This window comes from Sus scrofa, chromosome 9 (genome assembly GCF_000003025.6).
Source record: "Sus scrofa isolate TJ Tabasco breed Duroc chromosome 9, Sscrofa11.1, whole genome shotgun sequence".
NCBI classification, from domain to species: Eukaryota; Metazoa; Chordata; class Mammalia; order Artiodactyla; family Suidae; genus Sus; species Sus scrofa.
In genome coordinates this window covers 75,026,354-75,051,441 of record NC_010451.4, presented here as the reverse complement: position 1 = coordinate 75,051,441, position 25,088 = coordinate 75,026,354, and the positions used below count along the sequence as shown (strand labels likewise).

Here is a 25,088-nt window from a genome sequence, read left to right as displayed (position 1 = left end):
CTCGCGGACCTCGGGGCGGAGCGCGGCCCGCGCGCTGGAGCCGGACGGCGGGCGCCGCCCACAGTGCTCCCGGGCCGGGCCGAGCGAGGCCATGGGGCGGTTGCTGGCTCTGAGCTTGCTGGGGATAGCGCTGGCGCTCCTGGGCGAGAGGCTCCTGGCGCTCAGGTAGGTGGGGCTCCCTGGGGTCCCTGCTCGAGGTGGCCGGGGTGCGGGCGAGCGGGGACACTCGCGGCCGGGGAGGAACTCTGCACCGCGCTGCTCCCCCTCCCCGCGGGTCGCCTCCACCCCACCCCCAGCTGCCAGCAAAACCCTGCACCGTTTGGGCTGAATCGCGAGACTTCCTAAAAAGTTTACCAGCCTTGGCTGTTCACAAAGTTCTTTTCTCCCCAGGCTGAAGAAGCGAGTTCTTTGGAGTTTACTCGAGGGCAAACCCTGTACTTTAACTTGAAAACAAAACTGTGACTCATGCACTGAAACTTTAATTATAAAGATTTCTTTCAGGTCACTGGTGCCGCTTCTCTTTGTTGCTCCAACCAGCCTCGGTCTTTAACAGAGTTGTTCTCCATCCCTCTCCTGCAGAGTTAGAGAAACTCTTCCGCTGCTCTCTAATCTTGGCGCAGTAGATCAAAGATACCCGAGATACTCAGCTAGTGACCTTACATCACTTCCGTATTTATCTTTTGGCCGGGAACCCTGAGGCTAGAATGCCAAACAGGACACGCCTAGTCCATCTCACATCTTCGGTATAATGAAGAAAACTCGGGGAGGCAGACGTCATAGTCTCCGAATTATCAACTCAAATTTTATAAGCTTCTAGGCGAAAGAATTCTAGAAATGCTGAGTGCTTAATCTATACCATGCTCTCTTGGGCTCCTGTAATCTAGTAAGTCACCGTCCTTACCCTTAAAAAGTTCATCCGATTATAGGGCAGAAGAGAAATAAAACAAATAGATAAATTAGGATGTTCAGGACAGGTACAAACCAATCCCTACAGGCTTGAGGAAGAGTTACAGTTCCTGAAGGTGGAGTTCAGGAGGAAGGGACTTTTGACATTGTCCTTGCGGGATGGGTGAAACAGATAGGAATTGTGCCTCAACAAAGGGAATGAGGTAGGGACTTTTAGATTTGAGGAGAGCAGAAAGTTAAGTGATGAGAATAGTACGGGTAGGGGAAGGATGGGGTTTGAGGTGGTTAAATATATGTTGGAAAATTGGGGCCTGCTTTGATAGGCAGAGCGGAACTATTTATTGTGTGTTCTATTTTTTAAACAGGTACCTGTTGAAACCATCTAAAGCATAACCAGTTGGGCTGTGTAGAGATGGCCTGGGAGGCTGGATTAGAGCAGAGTGGTGGTTCTCATGCTAACTGGGCTGCACTCCCAGCAATTCTGATTCTGTCCATCTGGGTGGGGCCCAGGCCTGAGTATTTTTCATTTTTAAAAATTCTCCTGATAATTCTAATATACAGTTAGAGCTGACAAGTACCAGTATAGAGGGCAAATAGACATGGGGATACTAGTTAAAGAACAGGAATTTTGGAGAGAATCACAGAGGCCTTAACTCTGAAACTCCAGGGATAAAGGGTAAGTCAAAGGCGATACTGGAGTTTCCGTCTCTGCGTCTTAGCCGTAGTTTCATCTGCTGATAAAAGTGCCAGGAGGAGGAACAGTGTCTAAGCAGCAGGAACAGTCAGAGTTGGAAGAGGAACATTTACTGGAAAGAAATAGACATCTTGAGCTTATTTGTGTGTTATGTAAATGACCTTCCTGCTTTGCAGAACATTTTTGAGTTGGATGATTTTGTATGATCTGTCTGTCCAGCTCTTGGTTTCAAAAGCAAGACCACTAAATTCTCAAGTTCATTAAATTGTCCCTAAAGTTCAAACCACTAATGTTTCTATGAGTTGACATTTTGTCAATTACCAGTCAATTCTTTCTTATTAATCTTAAGATTTTAAATTTAAGTCCTTATAAGTCACAAATGCAGTTGCAAACCTAAGAAAAAATAAATGAAGCTTATTTACATAGAATGCACATGGTAGGCAATTTAAAATTTAATGCATCTTTTCTTTACGAAGACAACTATAATAAACTTTATTGAGCAGTGACTTCATAGGGTAGTAACTTCACTGGACAGTTGATGCCTCTTATTGGCTGATGTGAGAAAGTTGGGATGAATGTTGGGTGGCTAGAAAGGCAGATAAAAATGCAGGACACCCAGTTAAATTTGAATATCAGATAAACAACCAATAATTTTTTAGTATAAGCATATGCCATGCAATACTTTGGACATAATTATACTAAAATATAATTCATTATTTATCTGAAGTTCAAATTTAACTGGGCATCTTACATTTTATCTGGCAATCCTATAATTGTAGAATATCAAGTACCTGCTGTTTATGAAGTTTGGCGAAGTGCTCAAATGCATAGCAGTTCTCCTTTCAGACCCTTATAGTATTTTGAAAACCAGCATGCTCCACATAAAAAAAGGCTCTTCAAAAGTAGGTTTTTGGTTTGTTTTTTTCCCACATTTGGTGTCTTCTACTCATTATTTTATTTTTAGAGATAGCACTTTGGCACTCAAGTTATTTCTCTTCCTGCCAGGGTGCCCACTTAAATTTTAACTTGGATTCCAGATAAATGATGAATAATTTTTTAGTATGAGTATGGCCTGGATGAATAAATGGAAGCAAAATTGTCTCTTTCCTTCTGAACTGTAACTGGCTAAGGTTCCCAGGGCAGAATGGCATATCACACTCAACTTTTCCACTCTTCCCTAGCTGAGGAATAAAGGGGAAAATAGAAATACACAAATAAACCCAGGCCAGTAGTCCCTGTTTCAAAGCACACACCCTTGAATGAATCATGAGACTTGAGTACATCAGAGACCTATGCCTGAGAAGGAACCCCGAAACAAGCATCTGAACTTTCTGCTTATTGCATAACACCTAGGACAGCTCCAGCAAGATGCTATCCAGTCTGCTTTTGAACACTTCTGAAGGGGCAGCCTTTTTTTAAATTACCACGCTCTTTCTTTCTTTCTTTTTTTTTTTTTTTTTTTTTTTGCCACACCCATGGCATGTGGAAGTTCATGGGCCAGGAATCAAATCTGAGCCACAGCTTTGACCTACCTACCACCACAGCTGCAGCAACGCCAGATCCTTAACCTGCTGCAAGGCTGGGTAGGGAATTGAACCCACACCTCAGCAGCGACCTGAGCAGCTGCAGAGACAACGCCAGATCCTTAACCCTGCTGCACCAAGGCAAGAACTCCCTGCCATCTTATTTATTATGTGACTTCTAAGTGCTAGTCTTTGTGTTAAAAGTGTCAATAGTTCTTTATATTAAACATACATTCACTGATGCTTGGAAAGAAAGCCCTTTTACCCTCCTGCCTTCATTCAGTATTCATGTATGTCTTCCTTCCTATATTATACATAATAAAACTGAGACTTGGCGAGGTTAACTAGTTAGTTCAGTAGCTAATTAGTGCCAAACCTGTATTCTAAGCCAGGTCTTCTGATTCCAAATACAGTTTGCCCCGGCTCCCCCACAGCAGCCTCCTCACTTCTCTCATTGATGCAAAATTTCCTCAGCTTTACAAGCCTAAGCACAAATTCTTAGTTAAGTAAGAGCATTACTGGGGCTCAAGGGGTGAATTCCAAGAGGCTTTACAAGTCTGTATGTGAAAGATAAAGCCCCCGTTTGTCTGAATTTAAGTTAGTACTTGAAAGATGAAGCCCCATCAGTGGTTTGTACATTCAAAGGCAGTAAGATTCGGAACAAACCTCGTAGTAACGCTGTGTTCCCAGTCTACCCAAGGCAGGTTGGTACTCCCAACGGGTGCATCCTTTCTGTTACCACACAAAGAGGCAAGACAATCACTAACCACCCCTGTCTCATCCCACTCTGGATGGGTAATGCCTTTTCCTGCATGAAAGAAACAGACATTCATTTCATGGTAATGACTAGTGGTTAAGGTGGCCAGATAGCCTGAATTGCTCCACTATTTTTTACATAAGACCTTGGCTTTTTATTTCACCTTTCTGTACCAGAAACCTAACCCCTTGTACCACAAGGGAACTCCTAATGTGGCCTTCTTTATTAAAGCCTTAAATAGATCTGGAGGTCACTGAATACCTAACAGTAGATACTGTGAAGCAGGGATGAGTATAAATGGTATTTGGAGATACTGCAATGAAAAACTAATGAAACGATGTCTATAATTTCTGTTAGGAACAGAGTCACAGGTGTTGCTAGGAGAAAGCTCAGGGTCATCATCCAAAGAAATACTCAATTTTAGTCAGAGGTTTAACAAAGATGTGTTTTGTTTTGTTTTTTTTTTCCTCCCATCTGAGTTCACAGACCCAGAGACTCTGAAGGTCACTGGGTGGTCCCTCCTTGCTGAGTGCTAAACTTCAGGGAAGTCATTTTCCTCAGCTCTAACATAGGGATAATGGTACCTACCTCTTAGGGTTGAGAACAGGAAGAGAAGGTGAGACCTTCAAACAATAGAGCCCAGATGTGTTTGCTCCCCCTCCCCCCATGACCCTCTATTCCAGGGTGGGAAGAGGAGGACGCTTTATGGGTAGAATATTTTTTCATTATTTCTTTAATTTCATTTTTGTGAAACAACAGCAAGTAATTTTGCTAGAGTAGTTGGTACCCTCCAACCTTCTCACCCCCATAAACAGTCATGGGAATAGGACAGTCTCCACATATTTCTTAATAACTATTTACGGGTGTCTTCTGTGAGCTGGGCTCTGAATGCTGCCATTGTCTCTTGGCCTCCTTTCAGTCGCTGTGTCAATTTGCAGAGGGTCTGAGCATTTTTGGCTCCTCTGGGTTCTCAGAAGGAAGACGGGGCTTCTGGTTCTACATCTGAAGCTCTTCCCACAACACAAGAGCTGTAAGAAATGGAACCTGGTGCCGTGTTTATATTTATATAGGAACTTGCACTCAAGTTGTATTTGTTATTGGCTTCCTTTTACGATCCATGTTCACATATAGAACTTTGAGATATGCATTTTTATTTTAACTTTATTTCTGGTGCTATTTTATGTTCCTACCCTTGTTTTTCTGTCTTCTCTTATATCTGCTTTAGATTTATGCCATGTTTTATGTATTGCTGTAAGCCTCTTTAAACCCTTTCTGCTACAAAGCAGGGAATACATAAATGGATAGATTTTTGTTTTCTTTTTTTAACAGGAATCGACTGAAAGCCTCCAGAGAAGTAGAATCTGTCGACCTTCCAAACTGCCACCTGATTAAAGGAATTGGTAAGTTTGAGAAAATGCTTATTACACACCTTCAATTGTTTGGCCACCAACACTGAAAACTCATTAACAGTATTTTGGCACACAATTACTGTTTATCAAAGGAATAATCACATTAGATCAACAAAAACCTTTTCAGTCCATCTTTTCTGATCTCATGCACCCTGCATTTCTCCTCTCTTTCTCTATGATTTATTAATTATTTGTATAATTCTGTTTGTTGTCAAATTTCTTGCTTGTTTATAATTCTGCTAAACTATTTTTGTCAAGTCTCTATTCTTTGTCATGTCTGGCCACTGAATTCTGTGTTCCATTAGTCCAGGAGTCAGCTAGTAAAGTCAGAAGGAAGAGAAGTTACAAAATAGAAAATAAAAATCTCCCAACAAAATATCCACCCCCAAAAAATAACCCCAGAGGCAGTTTCTTTTGTATCCTTTCTGGTATTTACAGTGCAAATACAAATATTTGCATATACATTTACATCCTTTTTATTCACAAAAATGTTCTCTTGGTATAAGATTATATTCTATAACCTGCTTTATTTTGAAGGTGATGTGAACTGCGATCCACATCAGCACATGTAGATCTATCTCATTCTTTTTAATATTTGCACCTACCATGATTTTTTAACCAGTTCCTTCTTAATGCACATTTGGGTGGTTGCAGGTTTTTGCAAGTGCAGCAGTGAATATCAACAATCTTGCATTTGTTCATCTGAAGGATAAATCTTTAACAGTGGGATTATTGTTCACTTAGCACATATGTTTAAAGTTGTGATAGCCTTGGCTAAATTGCCCTCCAGTTGGCAACACTACCAAACTCAGTGCCCCATGTTTATACCCACATTCACTCCAAACAGGGTTCACCATGCTTTTAGCAATAACAAAGTAGTGATTCTTTTCTGGGTCACACACAAGAAGGCTTCAATTTCATGGAACCTATTAGTTTTCAGAGCAGCCTTTTCTACATTAGAGTTTGTTTCTGGTTCTGTTACTCACCTCTCCTTCTCTACACACCTGTTTCCTCTGTGCTCGTCTCTTCTTCCCATCTCTACTTTTGTGCTTTTTTTCAGTCACTAGACCCCTAGACATCTCCCTCCTGGGAGTTCCCCTCTTTGTTTCAATTGCCCAAACACTCAGCAGGAAGATATACACTCGGTGTCAGTTACCAGATTGACCAGACCTGTGCTGGATAATGCAGACTATTCTAGAATTAAGGTTGTCTGGAGTCCCAAGAAACTCAGCAACTGCATCTGCCTTCTGGCTGCAATCAGAACAGCCCCCTTGGAACCAGTCACTATGCAAAAGCCAGATGGCATTTCTGAGAGATGTTCTACAGGTTGGGAGGTTGAGTCAGTGAACTCGAAGGTTACTTTTGCTACTGAGCTAATAATTGTCAAATTATTAAACAGTCCTTGGCCCTGAGAAGCCCACCTTCTGTGAATTTAAGTCTCAGAGTAGGCAACAGGGCATGGCCAGCCACATTACAGGACCAACTGCCAGGTGTATTGCTGTTACAACTCGCTGGGATGGAAGGCTCCTCGGAGAAAAATAAGTCCAACAACATTTGTATTCTGAACAGGCATCTGTCTGTGTTTGTGACCTTTATGTTGTGATGTATGTGAGCTGCTGTCTGGAATTGGGAAGAATGAGGAAATATGTCACCTATGGCCCCTCTTGTGAAGTGTTTAGTGCCTCTGAGGCACTTCAGAAGCCAACAGAGCGAAGACGATGAGTGATTAGAAGCACATTTGGGATATATTTTTAGATCTAATTAGAATTGTGCTTCCCCGCCCCCTTCTTTGCTTTTGCTCTTTGGTTAGCATACACTATATGAACATTTGTTGAGTGCTATGTCAGTGATGCATAATGGTTAATAATAGCTTGTGGTTATATGTTTTTAACAGCAGTTGCTTAGCCAGTGGTCTTTGACTACAAAGGCAAAACAGAGCACACTTTCCCATGTGGGCAAAGGAAACTTCTCATAGGCAGCAAGAATAGAGGGGTTTCCTTTCTTTAGTTTCCACTTTGGAAATAGTAGCAGCCATGCACTTGAGGCCAACTAACCCCTCCAAGAGGTAAGATCAAATCCTCTGGTTCCCTCTATCCCCATCAACACATACACACACACACAGCAAGGCTATGTTCACCATGACTGGAAATGAACTTTTTGCAATTCTTAGGTGCCTTATACATAGCATATCTATCATGTCATGTCTTGGTGTTTTAATAAATAATAATCATCTACCATATATCACGCAGGATGTGTGCTTTCAGGGGGTCAGAAAGTAAGTTCACTATTTATTCCATTGTTTTGTATTCCTTCCCAGTGTATCTTACAGACAGAAACTAAGATTTGGTATAATATCAACATCTAAATAATAAAAATTATAATTAAAGAGCTATTTAACTATTTGAGGCTTCAAAGTTTAAAGCATTTTCTAAATGTCTTTGAAAATGCTGGCATTCAGAGTCCTGGACTAGAACAGAATTTTGAATAGATTATTTCTCTTGAGTTAATAATGATTTTATATGCTTGTCAGTCAAAGTCTTGAAAATAACTACTACTTGAGAGATTATTTTTTAAAAACACTAAAGTTTGTAGTCCTTGTCATCAAGTACTTTACAATCTATCTATGAAAAGGAAAACAGAAAAACCCACTAGGTGAGATACAGACATTTTTTCTTTTTATAATAGGTAAGGACCCAAGGCTTGGAGAAGTTAAATAACTTTTGCAAAATTTTTTCCATCATAGTACCTTCTCCCAGAATGATTACCATCCATACCTTCTCCCAGAATGATTAATATCCATACAAATGAACCCAAAAAAGTGGAAAATAACAGGCTACATTACATTGGGGATACTCTGTTGGGTATGGCAAGGGCTTATTTGCTATTATAAAGTTATAGTAACTAACTTAGAAATTTCCTTTATGTGACAGTCCAAAGATGAGCAAATGGCCTAGAGTAATTAGACAACTGAGCTCCATGTGGTCATTCTGGGACAAAGGCTGATAGAGCAACACAGCTGTCTTCAACATAATGCTTCCATCTTGGTCCAAGACCAGAATTCCAGTTGTTGCCTTTTTCCCAGCCGGAAGGAATAAAAAAAAAAATTGACACAGATGTTTTTACTTTATTTTACCCATTGGTTGCATACATCTTAAACTATCATGTCCCATTAACCTGAACTCAGACAAACCATCACATCTATTAGCAAGAAAATATAGGAAATGCCTGTAGCTATGTTGCCATGTACCTATAGCTAAAAGGAAAGAAGGGGAGTCTGGGTACTGGGGAGCAGCTGGCCATCTCTGACACAGATAGATATTGACTAAAGGGGTAAGAAGGGACCAAAGTCAGATGTGCTAAGCTAGAAGACTTTCTAGAGAAAGAGTTTTTGAAAGAGATTTTAAATGTTCAGGATATGAATTGGTGAAGATCTTGGTGAGCAGCATGGAAGCAAACATTCTGGGGAAAAAGCCAACATATGGAATTGACCACAGTTGGATTTACAAAGTATCTTCAGAGAGGAACCAGGGGATGGTGCTGACAGAGAAATTTCATTAAATGCTGGGTTGTATTTTTTTCTATGCACTTTTAAGTCAGAACAAAAGATTTGAATCCCAGCTTCCCAGTTTGTGACCTTGAACAATTTACTTAAGCTTTCAAAGGCTCTATATTCTCTGCTCTAAAATAAGAGAGAATAATATTTCTTCTTAGATTTATGAAAATTATATGAATTAACATATATAAAGTACTTGCAAGGACCTTGGTATTTGGTAAACACATAATGTATTTTAGTACCTATTCCTATTACTACTAAAACTGCTACTATTTCTATTACTGAATTAGAGGAGAAAAAAAATCTCCATCTTTGACTACTGCCATATTTGTACCAAAGAGTGTTTTAAGATGATAAAAGCCCACTGTAGTAATGGCTATACAAATAAATATGGGGGAGTAGATCTAGAAAATATTCTAAAGAAAGCTACAGATAGGATTTTTTTTTTCCTAGAAAAAATAATCTAAAAATTTATGTGGAATGCTAAAAGACCCAGAATTGGCAAAACGATCCAAAGGAGAGAAAACAAGGCAGGAAGCATAACTCTCCCAGACTTCAGATAATACTACAGAGGTATAATAATGCAAACAGTCTTGTATTGATACAAAAACAGACATATAGATCAAAGGAACAGAATGGAGAACCAAGAAATAAACCTAGATACCTATGGTCAATTAATCTTTGACAAAAGTGGCAAGAAAATGGGAAAAAGTCTCTTCAGAAAATGGTGCAGGGAAAATTGGACAGCTGCATGTAAATCAATGAGATTAGAACACACTCTCACACCATGCACAAAAATAAACTCAAAATGGCTTAAAGACCTAAACATAAGATATGACACCATAAAACTCCTAGAAGAGAGCATAGGCAAAATATTCCCTGACATAAATCGTACAAATGTTTTTTTAGGTCAGTCTCCCAAGGCAACAGAAATAAACACAAAAACAAATGGAACCTAATCAAATGTACGAGCTTTTGCAGATCAAAGGAAATCATAAACAAAATAAAAAGACAACCTACAGAACGGAACAAAAATAGTTGCAAGAGATGCAACCAACAAGGCCTTAATCTCCAAAATATATAAACAACTCTTACAATTCAATAGCAAAAAAAAAAAAAAAAAAAAAAAAAAAAAAGACCTAAATAGACATTTCTCTAAAGAGGACATATGGATGGCCAGTAGCCACATGAAAAGAGGCTCAATATTGCTAATTCTTAGAGAAGTGCAAATCAAACCTACCAAAAAAAAAAAAAAAAAAAAGAGGTGCCACCTCACACCAATTAGAATGGCCATCGTTAGTAAGTTTACAAGTAACAAATGAAGGGGAGGGTGTAGAGAAATGGGAACACTCCTACACTGTCAGTAGGAATGTAAATTGGTACAACCAGGATGGAAAACAGCATGGAGGTTCTTCAGAAAACTATATACATGGAACTACCATATGAACCAGCAATCCTAGTCCTGGGCCTATATCCAGACAAACCTGTAATTCAAAAAGATACATGCACCCATATGTTCATAACAGCACAATTTACAGTAGTCAAGACATGGAAACAACCTAAATGTCCATCAACAGATGACCGAATTAAGATGTGGTACATATATACAGTGGAATACTACTCAGCCATAAAAAATGAAATAATGTCATTGGCAGCAACATGGATGCAACTAGAGATCCTCATACTAAATGAAGTAAGTCAGAGAAGAACAAACACCATATGATATCACTTATATGTGAAACCTAAAATATGGCACAAATGAACCTATCTACAAAACAGATTCACACACATAGAGAACAGGCTTGTGGTTGCCAAGTGGGGTGGGGGAAGGAGGGGGATGGACTGGGGTTAGCAGATGCTGTTACCTTTAGAATGGGTAAACAATAAGGTCCTACTGTATAGCACCAGGGACTATATCCAATCTCCTGGGAGAGACCATGATGAAAAATAATATATATATTTTTAATTATTTAAAAAAATATTTTTTTTTCTTGGAATTAGGCAATGGGATTAAACAGAAAGTGGTTACGATGTGGTTGAAATTTTAAAAACTTTGTTCTTGGGAGTTCCTACTATGGCACAGTAGGTTAAGGATCCGCCATTCCCTCTGCAGTGGCTCAGGTTGCTGCTGAGACAGGAGTTTGATCCCTGGCCTAGCACAGTGGGTTAAGGATCTGGCATTGCTGCAGCTGTGGTATAGGTCACAGCTGCAGCTCGGATTCAGTCCCTGGCCTGGGAACTTCCATATACCATGGGTGTGGGGGGAAAACATTTCTTTTCTTGATTATTAAAACAATACTATTATTCGTAGAAAAATTTAAAACAAAGAAAAACATAAAGAAAATGAAAACCACTCACAATCCTACTACCCAAAGAAAAAATTTTATTTTCTACCATATCTTTTCTTTTTCTATGTGTGTAAGCATGTATACAATGAAATTAAACTCTCTTAAATTAAGGTCCTACTAAATGGATCCAGAGAGCAAAACTTGGACGAGAATTCTGTATGCACATGTGTGTGCATTTGTATGTTTGGGTTTGTGTATATATAGGTGGTCCTCGCTCTTTACCAGTTGAGAACCAGCATGAGAACTAGTGGTTCTAGTGGTTCTTAACTTTGGGGGGATGTCACAGATCCTTTTTTGAATCTGCTTAAAGCCAAGATTCACAGGCAATTTCTTATCTGTACATACAGAAGACATTTTGCATTGCATGGAATTTCAGAGGGTTCATAGACTCTTTGAAACCCATTTATGGCTCCTTAGGGATCCACAGACACCAGGTTAAGAATTGCTCTACCATACTATGCTTAAACATTATCTCTTCGTTCTTGGAAACAGGCACATGGGTCATCTTTACAAAGTGAGGTTCTTGGCATTTTATTTTCTCTTGCTTTTCTCCACTACAGTGGAGCCAGCAACACTGGAGGCAACCATCCAAATGCAAACTCAGGAATCAAAACCCAAATAACTGGATAGATGCTGTTTGTTTTGAACAACCTAGAAATAATCTTGGAGAAATCCTTTGGAGAGGGTTTAAAGGGGAAGGTTGGATTTTGTGAACTCAAAGGATGCGTCATGATTTGGCTTAATCTAAGCCATTTTTATTCCTCTTTTCTTGTGTTTGGGTCTATTATCTGTCTGTGGAATTTACACAGTGAGACCACTGGGAAGGTCTTATGTCTAATTATTTGCTGTGCTGTGTGGAGTGTGCTGCAGACAATCAATAAACAATCAATAGTAATTGTAGCCTGTCTTAGAGGCAGTGTTAGAAGCTTCAGTTGGCTTAGGTATATGGTATTTTTCATTAATTTTCTTTTGCTAGTTTTTTTTTTTTTTCCCCTGTAACTTAAAGCTTAAATTTAAAGATTAAACAGAAAGCTGTCTTTGCTTATGAGAACAAGCAGGCAGTGTTTTTAGAAGAGGGAACATATAATCCCAGGTGTTTTATCTGTTAATGAGAGAAATGTCGGTGTTTGCTTCAAATTGAATGAGCCGGGAAAGGGACAAGGATATTTGCATGGTTAAATGACTTTGAGCCCTTCATTCTGAAAGTAATATTCCCCTGATGTCAATTACTTTTGTACAGACATCTGGATGTTTATCATAAGAGTGTACAGATGTCAACTTTTTTGGTATTAGAGCTGGAAATGTGGTGATTACTTGACTTTGATTTGAGTAAACTAAAATATCTAACATTTAAAGTCAGAAGTTCACTGCAGGAAGGGATTTAGACTGACGTTTATTAAAGAGAGTGGTTCCTTAGAAGAAGAAAATCAAAACTGTTCCACAAGATACAGACACTGGTAGAGTAAACAAAGCTCTACTTAACAAATCACAGAATTTGAACATGATATTTATCTATTTCTTGAACTTAACAGAAGCCGGCTCTGAAGATATTGACATACTTCCCAGTGGTCTGGCTTTCTTTAGTGTGGTGAGTATCTTCCTTCCCCAGCCTCAGTGGAGGAAGTATAAGGGAGTTTGATGAGACCTGCAGAGCAGTAACTTGTTTTTAAAGTTCCTCACTTTCAAAAATATGTTCTCAAAAAAAAAAAAAAAAAAAATACAGGTCAAACAGGATCCTGGAAATATTCCTCCAGCATCTTTAAATGAAGAGATGAAAGAGTCTCTGCCAATTGATTTATTGAGCTTTATGTTCCCACTGCCTTGTATTAAAATATTCCAGTGCAATCTGTGTTCTCAAAGTTTGTTATTAAAAAGGATATTTGGAGCATTGTTGTGGATAATTGATACTAACATTACGCTATTTTAAATACAGCATCTACCTTTCTGTCCACTAGATATTCATTTGAAGCTAATATTCTTACTGTTATTATTTATTATTATTTATTTTCAAACAATATACTAACTTTCTCAGACCAAGGCCAGTGCTTTTTCTTTCTTTTCCTCCAGATAGCCCTCATAAGTAGAAAGTCATTGTCTGGACTTATTTAAACCCTTCACTTTTGATCTAATTCTTATAAGTTGAAAAGTAATAACCTTTTCAGGCATGCATTACAAAGACTTTAAAATTAACTTCCCTGGAGCTTCCATTCTAGCTCAGCAGTAATGAACTCAACTAGTATCCAAGAGGATACAGGTTTGATCCCTGGCCTTGCTCAATGGGTTAAGGATCCAGTGTTGCTATGAGCTGTGGTGTAGATCACAGACAGCTCGGATCTGGCGTTGCTGTTGCTGGGGCTGGGGCATAGGCCAGCAACTGCAGCTTGATTGAACCCCTCACCTGGGAACTTCCATGTGCCACAGATGTGGCCCTAAAAAGCAAAAAAAAAAAAAAAAAAAAAAATTGATTGGCCTGAGTGATACTAGGCTATACCAACCAGAATTCTAATTAGAAAATTGTATACAATGAGCTAAGGAGGAAATTTTGAACACCTCTCCTCCCTAGCATGGGCTGAGGTAAGGGACCTTAGCATATTCATGGGTTCAGTTTTTCTTGAGAAAGAAGTATCCAGCTTTGAAGGCGGCCTGTGATTATTCTGTTCCCTCTCAGCAGCCATTATTTTCAGGCTCTGAGACTCAAGAAAGATGTGAAAAACTTGGAGATGCTTTAGAAGAGAGTTGCAACACTAATAAAATAGTTGTCAGACTTCTGAGAAAGGTGAGAGAACTCAGCTTAGTTGAGAATGAGGGTTAGAACACTTTTCAGGTTCCTCATGGTTTTTATATGAAAGATTGTGAGCAGCTGGTTGTTTATCACTGAGGGAGAAAAGAAACAGTGTTTCTGTTTTCAGCAGTTACACCAATATTTATAATAAATTTTAAAAAAACAGCTTTAAAAGAAAAGTTTTCATTAATTACCTACACACAATGAGTAAAATGATATTTCTAGGAGGACTCTGGGTTTGTGTAGAAGCACATTCTTGCACATGTTTTATAGCCTTAGGAAAAAACACTGAGACTCCTAGTCAACATTGTTCATAACTAAAGATGCAAATATCCAGAGTAATGTAGAAGGCAGTCGCTTTTTTTTTTTTTTTCAAAGAAGCTATTCTCAGAGATTTGTGTAGCCCAAAACTCACCAATTTCAAGATTTTACCCCACAGGAATAAATCTAAATTAGGAGTTATGAGGTCTCCAAGCACATAAATCTATTTCCATTTTAGCTGAGGGGCTTAATATAGTCACAATGATCTTGCAGCCAAGTCAACAGAATCTCTTGTTTGTTTTTCTCTTATCCTTCCTCAGTTATATGACTTTTCTTTTTTCAGATTTAGAAACAATCTCATTTTACTGATGTTTTTTAATTTACTCAGCATTGTATCTAGTATTTCCCAGAATGCACGCCTTTCTGAATGAATAACTCATGGCAGTTGTTTTCTTCTTCCAAACATTCTAGCCCATTAACCCATGCTATTCCACAGTTATGGGCATGAGGGGCACCTCAAAATTAATGTAACATTTAATGAGGAATTGGATGACACAGAATAGAATAAAGAGTTAAATGATAGTGTGAATGTACTTATCACTGAGCTGTACAATTTAAAATAGTGGAAATGGAAAATTTGCTGTTATGTATATTTTATCACAAATGGAAATAAAATGAAATTTTAAAAAGAGAAAAGAATAGGTTTAAGAAATAAGGTATATTATGAAGAGTTACTCTTCATAATTACCACCATCCCTGGTAGAGCTTCCTGTGCATTGAAACCCTATTGGTTTTTTGGGTTCTTTTGGATTCTTTTTGGCCATGTGCAGAGCATATGGAAGTCCCAGGCCAGGGACTGAATTCACACCACAGCAGCAATCCGAGCCACTACAGTGACAATGCTGGATCCTTAACCTGCTGCACTCCAAGAGAACTCCGAAACCCTACTCTTCACAGGACATTCGTAAAGAATAAGATTACTAACTACTGAATTGGCACCACCATGTAGCAATAGGGTAATTCCAATTAATTTTACTTGCTAGACCTTGAAGTTGCGTGATTTGCGTAGATTTTTTTCACTGGAGAAAATTTCTATTATATAAAATTTGTGCATAAAGTGAGACTTTTTTTAATTTTTGTACTAATTTAAACTTGTGTAAAGTATGATGTGAAACATCTAAAAGAGAAAAGACCTTATTTCAGTGAGTGCAAAAAAGCATTAGATAGAACTGAACTCTCATTCCTGATTAAAAGCTGCAAAAAAGCCAGAAGTAGAAGGAAACTTTTCAGAAACCTACAGTAAATATCTTTCTCAGGGGTGAAATATTAGCTGCCTTCCCACTAATGTTTAGAAAAGGAAGAAAATGCCCCCAAACACTATAACTGTCAGTAATCTACTAGAGTTGTTAATAACCCAAGAACACAAGAAAAGGAAATAGGTAGAAAAAAAGACGAAACTGCTATTATTTTCAGACAGTGCGAGTACCTGTTTTTAAAACAGTCCAATAGATTCAAGTGACAAGACTCTTAGACCTAATGGGGGAGTTCAGTGAAATGGCTGGATTCAAAATGAACACATAAAACTCAGCGGCTTCCCCATGAACCAGGAAAAAACAAATAGTAAATGTAAATACTACCAACTACTGATAAGGTACATTCAGAATAGCAACTTAATTTCTGAAATTTATACAGAAAAATAAATAGGCAGAAATATTTAAGACTGTGTTGTAAAGTAATGTGGTGTGGGAAATGGGGGCTTGCCATGTGTGTATATGTCTATATCATATCTTATAAATAAAGCTACAGTAATTTAAAAGTGGCATATTGGCACAGGAATAGGCATGAAACCCCAAAGAGACCAATATGTAAACAGGGATCTAGTGATAAAAGTGACATTGGGAATTAGTGGGAAAAAGACAGACTGACTATAGACTGACTGTATGCCAAGCACGGATCCAGGCCCAGGGATCTGGCAGTGAACAAATGAGACAGAGTCCCACCTCATGTTCCAATGGGGAGAGAAGGAATGTGTGTCAGGTAGTGGCTGATCCCTGTCCTCAACTATTCACTCTTTCTCCCAGTCCATCGACCTTCTGGTTATCCTCTGAAGAAATAAACCCCTAGTCTTTTGCCTTAACTCAGAAACATTAGCAATTGTTCATCTTTTGGCTTTCCAGCACTCAATTATTATTTTTTCTATTGTTTCCTCTCTGCTTTCTCTGTGTTTGTAGCTATATGCCACCACCTTTAGTCAAAGCCTCTATATTTTGCTACTTCAGTCCATAAAAATACCTAAGCCATTATATTTAACTTTTTTTTTTCCTCTGTTTTGAAAAGGGTCTGAAATGTCCAGGTCTCCACAGTTTTGCACCAGATAAGCCTGGAGGAATACTAATGATGGATCTAAAAGAAGAAAACCCAAGGGCACTGGAATTAAGAATCAGCCGTGGATTTAATTTGGCTTCATTTAATCCACATGGTATCAGCACTTTCATAGACAGTGGTAAGAGCTGATGAGCTTCCAATGTTAAAATACTTATGATGGTTTGCAAATGACTGTGGAAACAGATTTGGATCATATCTGTAGTCAGAGAACAATTAATTCATGAATTATTTCTGTATTCTTCATATAAGTAAGTTGATCACTTACATCTTCAGCTGGCAGTAAGTTATGCTACATTTTGAAATTTCTAACAGTTAACACCTGAGTGTTTAGATTCTATAACCTTTTCATATATCTATTATTATTGCATTGAAAAAGAGCTATATTTCTGAATTAAACTATAAACAGATTATTCATGAATTCTGTATACGAAGTGGGAAACACTCTTTGTTAAAGGTCAGGGGACCAATGATCAGAAAACACACCAGACAGACAGTGATGGGAAAGACGGGGTGCTTGGGGGTCCTGGGGCAGGGGAGATGATCTGTTAGGTCGTCTAACAGCTTATACATTCAACCTTTTCCTGACCGTGGTATTTAAATGTCAGTGTCTGCCCAGAGGTCCTCTGGTTATGTCTTGTAAATTAACTCTGTTCTTTCTTTAGATGACACAGTTTATCTCTTTGTTGTAAACCATCCGGAATTCAAGAATACAGTGGAAATTTTTAAATTTGAAGAGGAAGAAAATTCTCTTTTGCATCTAAAAACAATCAAACATGAGCTTCTTCCAAGGTAATTAGTCCTTTTGTTTATTCTCTGATTTATCGTTAGCATTTTCAAATATTTTCTGCAATGGCCCTCCCACCTTCTGTAAGAACTAAAATTCATGTGTGTGTGTATATGTATTTGTATGTATTTATATGTATATATATATATACACACACACTCACAATAAATAAGTACACGTCTTTATATGTGTATGCGTGTGTGTATAGTTTCCTTATAGAGCAGGGAAAGTCAGTGTCACTCATTTAATAATCAATGTTCTATGTTGCCTCCCTTGAGAAAAGAGGAAATGCTGGACTACAGGGCAGTTGCTCTTCAAGGCCATCTCTAGAGTAGAAGACAAAAAAAAACTTCACCATTTTTCCTTCTGTCACCTTCCATTTCAGATGACTCATCACCCAAACAATAATAATACCTACCTGCCAAAGAAGAGTACTCTGCTTTATATGGAGTTTGCATGCTTTGTGTGGGACTAACACGAAGTGTTTACACAGGGTAGCTGTGGGCTAATGGCCCTACAGAATTGAAAGTGGGCCATCACGACTAAAAGAACATAGAGCTGGTTGATAATGTGGCTAAAAGAGAATTATGTGCCCCTTCCCAGCTCAGCTGCATCTTTTAAGTTTGAACTTGAAGAATATTTTTTAATTTTTACTTCCCTATCTAGGACTTAAGTGTGTAACTTCCAATCAAATCATTCTTCCAAAAACTCATTTCGTAATAAATAGGAGCCTAAGTACCATCCAGGCAGCCTCTGCATTAGGGAGCTCTTTCAGAAAGAGGAGACTCACCTTCCCAGTAGCTGTGTTTTTCCTTCAACAAAGGAGAAAGCTGCTCTTTCAGAAATTTTTGCATAGGGTAATTGGAATTTAAATTTAATAACACCCTTACCTAACTGGTTTTAAAACTGTAATTGTTTTTAGCATATAAGTCTCTCACCTGAAGTCTTGTACAGTGGCAATTTCATCATCCATCTCCCCACAAGTGTTTATGGAGTGCCTGCTCATTCTCAGCAAGTCGGCTTTGTGAGTCAGGTAGAAACTGAGCAGTCGACCTTACTTTGACTAATAACTAAGCAAAGGAACTCAGGAAAATCCAGCAATTGAGAAAATGGAAGCTAGGAAAATGTTGACAACCCAACCAGCTCATCAGCCAATGAGTCCTCATTGAGCTCTAGAGTATGGACATCTGTGTCCTTTCATATTGTTGTTAAACACTACATTTTGTCCGTCAAAAAACACACCCTGTTGGCACAAAGTTCTTTTTTCTTTAATAATAATCCTGCTATAATTGCTAAAGGACCTATATTTCAATTACCTGGCACCATACAAAATGGTTCTCCAGCAAATGATATTATAGTGGATTACACATGACTACAGCCATGTGAGTTTAGCTGAGCTTTTCCTGGGAAGCCTTTTACCAAAAAGTTAAAGTATGTATTGTATAAACCTTCTGGATACTTAATCTTTAATATACATACCAACTGGCTTTTGATTTCCTCTCACATGTTATTTTTTCCTTCCAGTGTGAATGATATCATAGCTGTTGGACCAGCACATTTCTATGCTACCAATGACCACTATTTCTCTGATCCTTTCTTAAAGTATTTGGAAACATACCTGAACTTACACTGGACAAATGTTGTTTACTACAGTCCAAATGAAGTTAAAGTGGTAGCAGAAGGATTTGATTCAGCAAATGGGATCAATATTTCACCTGATAAAAAGTATGATCTCTTATAGAAGTACCTTCATTTCTCCTTAGTCATGATGCAGGGCCAGATTCTTCACTTGGCTTTTTTTTCATTGACATAGCTTACTTGATTATTTTTGATCTATGATAAATGTACTATATATAATATTACATATATTACTATAATACTATATGGTACACATATTACATGTAATATATCATTATATATATTCTATTTATATAAAATAATCATATGTAATTTTATTTATATATAGTACTTAAATTTGGTATGCATCATTGTAGAATTTAATTTTATAAATGTAAATTTTTGTAAAATAGGTTCATATATATATATATATATATATATATATATATATATAAAGGAATCAGGTAGGTGTTTTCCTTTTAAATATCATTTTTTTGCTGCACACTATTCCATTATAAGGATGATTGTAAGCTAATTTAACCAGTTCTCTGTTGATGAAATGTAGGGTGTTTTTTTTTTCTGTATAAAAACCATTTTTTATGTCTCATTTACCACTGAAACTTATCCAAATATTTTTAAGGAGACGCCCCCCCCCAAGGGAGAATTACAGCATAATGGTTACATCTTCAGATTTGGGAGTCACATAGACCTGGGTCCAAATACCCACTGGGCACTAGCTGAGTGTGGTGCTATGAGGCCCTCTGCTTTGTACATTTGTATAAGTGTTTCTGTAGAACAAATCCCTCAAAATAGAACTACTCACTCAAAGAGCACTCCTTCTAAATATTAGCTTTAATGGATTGTACCAAATTGTCCCCCCAAATTATCTCACTATTTTTACATGTCCAACTATAGCTTATAGAAAGGATATTAAATTCTTTATTATTAACTTTCCCTTTTACCAGCTTAGCACACTGAACAATTTAAACTGCTACAAACATAATATGAAATAAACTGGTATTCCTTGACAACTGAAAGTCTTTATTTTCATAATACAATTTCTTCTTTCTTGGTGATTTCAAAAAAAAAAGAACTGAATGTAGAACGATTTAATTTAAATTGCCTATAACTGACCCAGTCCTACCTCTCCTACCAAATCTATTTATCCCCCAACTCTCCTCTTTCAATTAGGAGAGTCCAACTTTCTAGTTACCCAAGCTAAAAATCATAATGACAATAAGGGATCTAGCTTTAAGTCCTTCTCTTTCACCACTCCTATCCAGCCATTAAGTGAGTCAGGATGGTTTTACCTGTGCTTCCTTCCCCCACCCTCACCCCCTCTTCCTTCCTATTGACAACTGCCTGGTTCAGGTTCTCTCCCTTTCTAGCTGAAAGAGTACACTTTTTTCCCACTTGTTCTTAGTCCACTTCCATTTTTTGCTCCATTGCCAATTTTGTCCTTCTATATTCTACTGCCCTTTCAAGTCCTCCAAAAGAGGGACCTCTGTCTGCTTCATCTTTGACTCCTCACGCTGACCATGGCCAGACACAAAGCATTTGCTCAGTAATTGTTGAACAGAACTGACCAGCTGATATTATGCCACTTCATTATTCTTTTTTTTTTTTTGTCTTTTGTCTTTTTGTTGTTGTTGTTGCTATTTCTTGGGCCGCTCCCGCAGCACATGTAGGTTCCCAGGCTAGGGGTTGAATCGGAGCTGTAGCCACCGGCCTACACCAGAGCCACAGCAACGCGGGATCCGAGCCGCATCTGCAACCTACACCACAGCTCACGGCAACGCCGGATCGTTAACCCACTGAGCAAGGACAGGGACCGAACCCGCAACCTCATGGTTCCTAGTCGGATTCGTTAACCACTGCGCCACGACGGGAACTCCCCACTCCATTATTCTAAAAATTTATTGAACCCCAATTGCTTATCAAATCAAGGCAAGCCAAACGGTTGGACTTTCTTTAATAGACTAGCTCCAGCCTCCGTCTTGTACTGTTTCCATACTCATTGTGCTTTAGACAAGAACTCCTTATTTTGCAAACATGCCTCTCTCATCTTGCCCCGACTTGTTGCTCATAAGATTTCTTTTGTCTGAAAGGTGCTTTGTCCTCACATCCTCAAATCCAGTCTCTCTCTCCATGTCCACTGTAGATGCCTCTTCCTTTCTGAGCCCTTCTGTTTTCTCCGAAGTTAGATATTTCAATCTCTAGATAGACCTGAAATATTTCTTATGCTACCAATCATGCTGTATTTCCCGCTTAACATGTACAAACCATATCTGATCACCGCAACACACTATAAACTTTTCATTAAAAAAGGCTGTCTTCTTCTTGTTTGTATCTGTCACAATACTGGGTTCATGGCTTTACATACTAAAATTGCTCAATAGAACAGTTGCCATGGAACAGTCAATTCAATGAGGAAAATTACCATAAAGTAGTCGATTAATTCACCCTTCTTAGATGTAGACAAATTGTTCTGAATAGATATTTATCTCTAACTCTTGAATTTGATATGTTAATAAATATTTTATTAAATGTTAGTAAGTATTAATAGTCTAATGAAATGTTTTCTGTTTTATACCATATATTTCTATATCTAAAGGATCTCTAGAAATACCAAATTATATTGTGGAATATAAAAGCCTTAACTAAGTAATTGTTTCACTATCCTTTGAGTGGCAGATGTCACAGACTTTATATTTAAAATGATGTTCTATATTATTTTTCCTTACAAACCTTTTGAAAAATAATTTAACAATTTCATGATTGCTGGAGCAACCCTGAATTTATCTGAAAGCTTACTTTTTAAATAAAAATTGACCTTTATCAAGCATTCCTTGAAGGCCCATCATTGATTAACTTCTCAGCAGGTTATTAAGACTTGTTCTTCATACTGTGTTAATTAAGCTTCATATTGGCTTGGAGCTCTAACCTATGTTTCCTTCCTGAAAAGGTACATCTATGTTGCTGATATACTGGCTCATGAAATTCATGTTTTGGAAAAACAGCCTAATATGAACTTAACTCAATTGAAGGTAGAATATTTCTTTCTAGACCTAAAGTAGACATTAATCTTGAAATTACATAGTTATGCTATATTATAACAAGATCTCACGCAGAAAAAAATATGACTGTCAGTGTCACTATATTCTGGGTTTTTCACTATTACCTCCCTATAACTGGCCAAGTGTCTTGTTTCCCATAATCATGAGGATGGACTGATTACATGCAGTAGTGGGTTGAGAGGGATATTTGCATCAGATTTAGAGCCCACTTGATGAAGTACTGATGGCACTTGATGAATTCCAATAAGAATTTTCACAATTGAAAAGACTAATAGATGAATTCTGAAATGAAGATTTATACAAGTTGTCAGTTCTTTCAATAATAAATGAAGGTCAAAATTGGGTTCCACACCATTATTATTTTCTTACTGCTTGACAACACATATTTCAGATTGATTAAGAATTTCCTAGTTTCCTTTGAATGAGTTCCTTGAACTAACTGATCATTGTGCATCTTTTAAGGGGAAAGGAGTTCATTTTTTAGAGAGATTGATTATTGATTGCCCTAACTTTCTTAGTTTTAGGAAAAATGAAAAGTGACTCTAAACCAGTGTATTAAATTTATTTTAAGCAATCTTGGTGTTAAAGGGTAGAAGCAGAGGATGGGTGTAATTTCCCCACATGCATAGGGGCACGAGAGGTTAGCCTAAATTACTTAATCAAGTTTCTCATGTCATTTAGATATTGATATTTTTTCATTTGGAAGGTACTCGAGTTGGATACACTGGTGGATAATATATCTATCGATCCTTCCTCCGGGGACATCTTGGTAGGCTGTCATCCTAATGGCCAGAAGCTCTTCGTTTATGACCCGAACAATCCTCCCTCATCAGAGGTTTTTATAGTTTTTACTTTTTCAACCTTATTTATTCCAGTCCTTTTTGAATGAAAAATACAATAAACTGTCCCAGGGATGATTTGTTTAGTCCTTCTAATCCAGTAATACAATAAATTTATGTGGTGGTTGGTTTTGTAATTGCTTTAAGCCAATAATTGGCAGAATTTTACATTATTCAAATACTTTTAGAAAGGTAATCTTTTGATGTATTAAATTATGGTGGAAGCTAGTCCAAAGACCTTTTTATAAAGACATGTGCCCTCCTTGTGTGGCAGACTAGCAATTTTTTAAATACCTAGCTTATTGTCAGCTCACCACATGACTTGACTTTTGTTCGTACTAAAGTAGTGAGAAAGTAGGCACATTAGTGTGGAAGTATTTCTATTAATGCTCAATTACTGTAATAACACTCAATCCTGTGTTGGCATGCAATAACTAGATGGTTTAAGAAAGTACTTTCTTTAAAGGCTTAAGAAAGTAATTTAAACATTTAAAAAAATTGGTAACTGCTATTTTCAACAGCATGTCCTCTTAATCATTGTGTCTCTGTGAAAATTATTGGTGATTGAGTGGCATGGTGGATGGTGGTTTTTACATTAATCCTTTATATCTCCTGAACAGGTTCTCCGCATCCAGAATATTCTATCTGAGAAGCCTACAGTGACTACAGTTTATGCCAACAACGGATCTATTCTCCAGGGAAGTTCTGTGGCCTCTTTGTATGACAGGAAGCTTCTTATAGGCACTTTATACCACAGAGCCCTGTACTGTGAACTCTAAACTGTCTTTTTGCTCTGCAAGCGTGCTAGCCTCTATTAACAATTAATTTTCTATGAATTGTTAATTCTGAGGGAATTTAACCAGCAGCATTGACCCAGAAATGTATGATGTGTACAGTAAATTTTATTTCAGTATGGAAAGTCACCCTTCTTCACATAGCACTTTTAACATAAAAGGAAAATGAACAGTTTTTAAAATGCCAGGTAAAGGTGAGAGAAGGAACACTGCTTTCAGTAAAGTAAATTCACTTTACACAAAATAAGTCTCATGTCTGCCTTCCAACTGCCAGAGTGAAAATTCCACTAAAACAGGGTAGATTATATTTCCTTGAGTTACCTCAACTCCACTAGTGTGACCACTGTGACTCAGAACTACTGACAGATGTTGTGATGCTTTGGACTTACATCTTTGTTTACTATAAAGAGTTGGAGTTGTATTAAAGACTAACTGAAATCCAAGTTTTATCTGTGCTTAATTCTCAAGGCATATCCTCAGGGGGCATGGAGGGGATGTAAAAGTGGCCACTTCCTTGTGGGGTTTCCTTGGCATAGGCAGGCATGGCAACACTAATTTTCCTCATTGAAAGTTAAAACAACAAGCTCTTTATTTGAATTAAATAAACCAAAGAATTAACTAAATATGACAGCTGGAGATATCAATTAGTGTGAAGTATTACATCAGCTCTTTTTCTTTTTGTTTTCTGGATGCGCACACAGCATACAAGGTCTGGGAGTGGGGGCCAGGAATTGAACCCACCCATAACAGTGACCTGAGCCATAGCAGTGACAATGCTAGATCCTTAACCTGCTGAGCCACCAGGGAACCCCTCAGCTCTTTCTTAATGGGACTCCACCTTGCATACAAAAAGCGGATGACAGGTTGGAGCTGGAAGGTCAGTCATGCCACCTTCTCATTGAACACAACTGTAAATTTGACCCGGTGAGATGAAGTCCACTGTCCAGACCCACATGGTTAATTCTAGCAGTGTTAGGATCTGGGTCAAGGACGTCTGTCTCATACGAGAGCATTCTTTCCACTCACTATACCTCCTCTAAATTCATCTTAAGCCCTGGAGAGAGAATTCCACGTGTTTCTTTTTGTAACTTATCAAAGCATTTATACTTTTTCCCAACTTTAGCATCATTATTATTAAAATATTTGTCAGTTATTTATAATGTGAAAGACAATGCACTGAAAATGGTACATTCATTTATCTCATCTGTCCTAATTATAGCCCTGAAGGAGTAGGTATTGATATTATATCACTGTTAATATTTCACAGATGTTCAAGGTCACACACCTAGTAAGGGGTGGCTCTCAATCTTGTGTTTTTTTGTTTTTTGTTTTTTTTGTTTTTTGTCTTTTTGCCTTTTC

General features: G+C 37.9%; 1 protein-coding gene across 2 annotated transcripts; it reads left to right on the top strand.

Annotated features, from left to right (window-relative positions):
* Window positions 1-24,172, top strand: PON2 (paraoxonase 2). Of its 2 annotated transcripts, NM_001123223.1 has the most exon segments (9): window positions 92-165; window positions 5,210-5,280; window positions 12,723-12,778; window positions 16,571-16,736; window positions 17,281-17,407; window positions 18,927-19,127; window positions 21,985-22,066; window positions 22,803-22,931; window positions 23,556-23,714. In NM_001123223.1, coding segments are annotated over 9 exon segments (1,065 nt in total).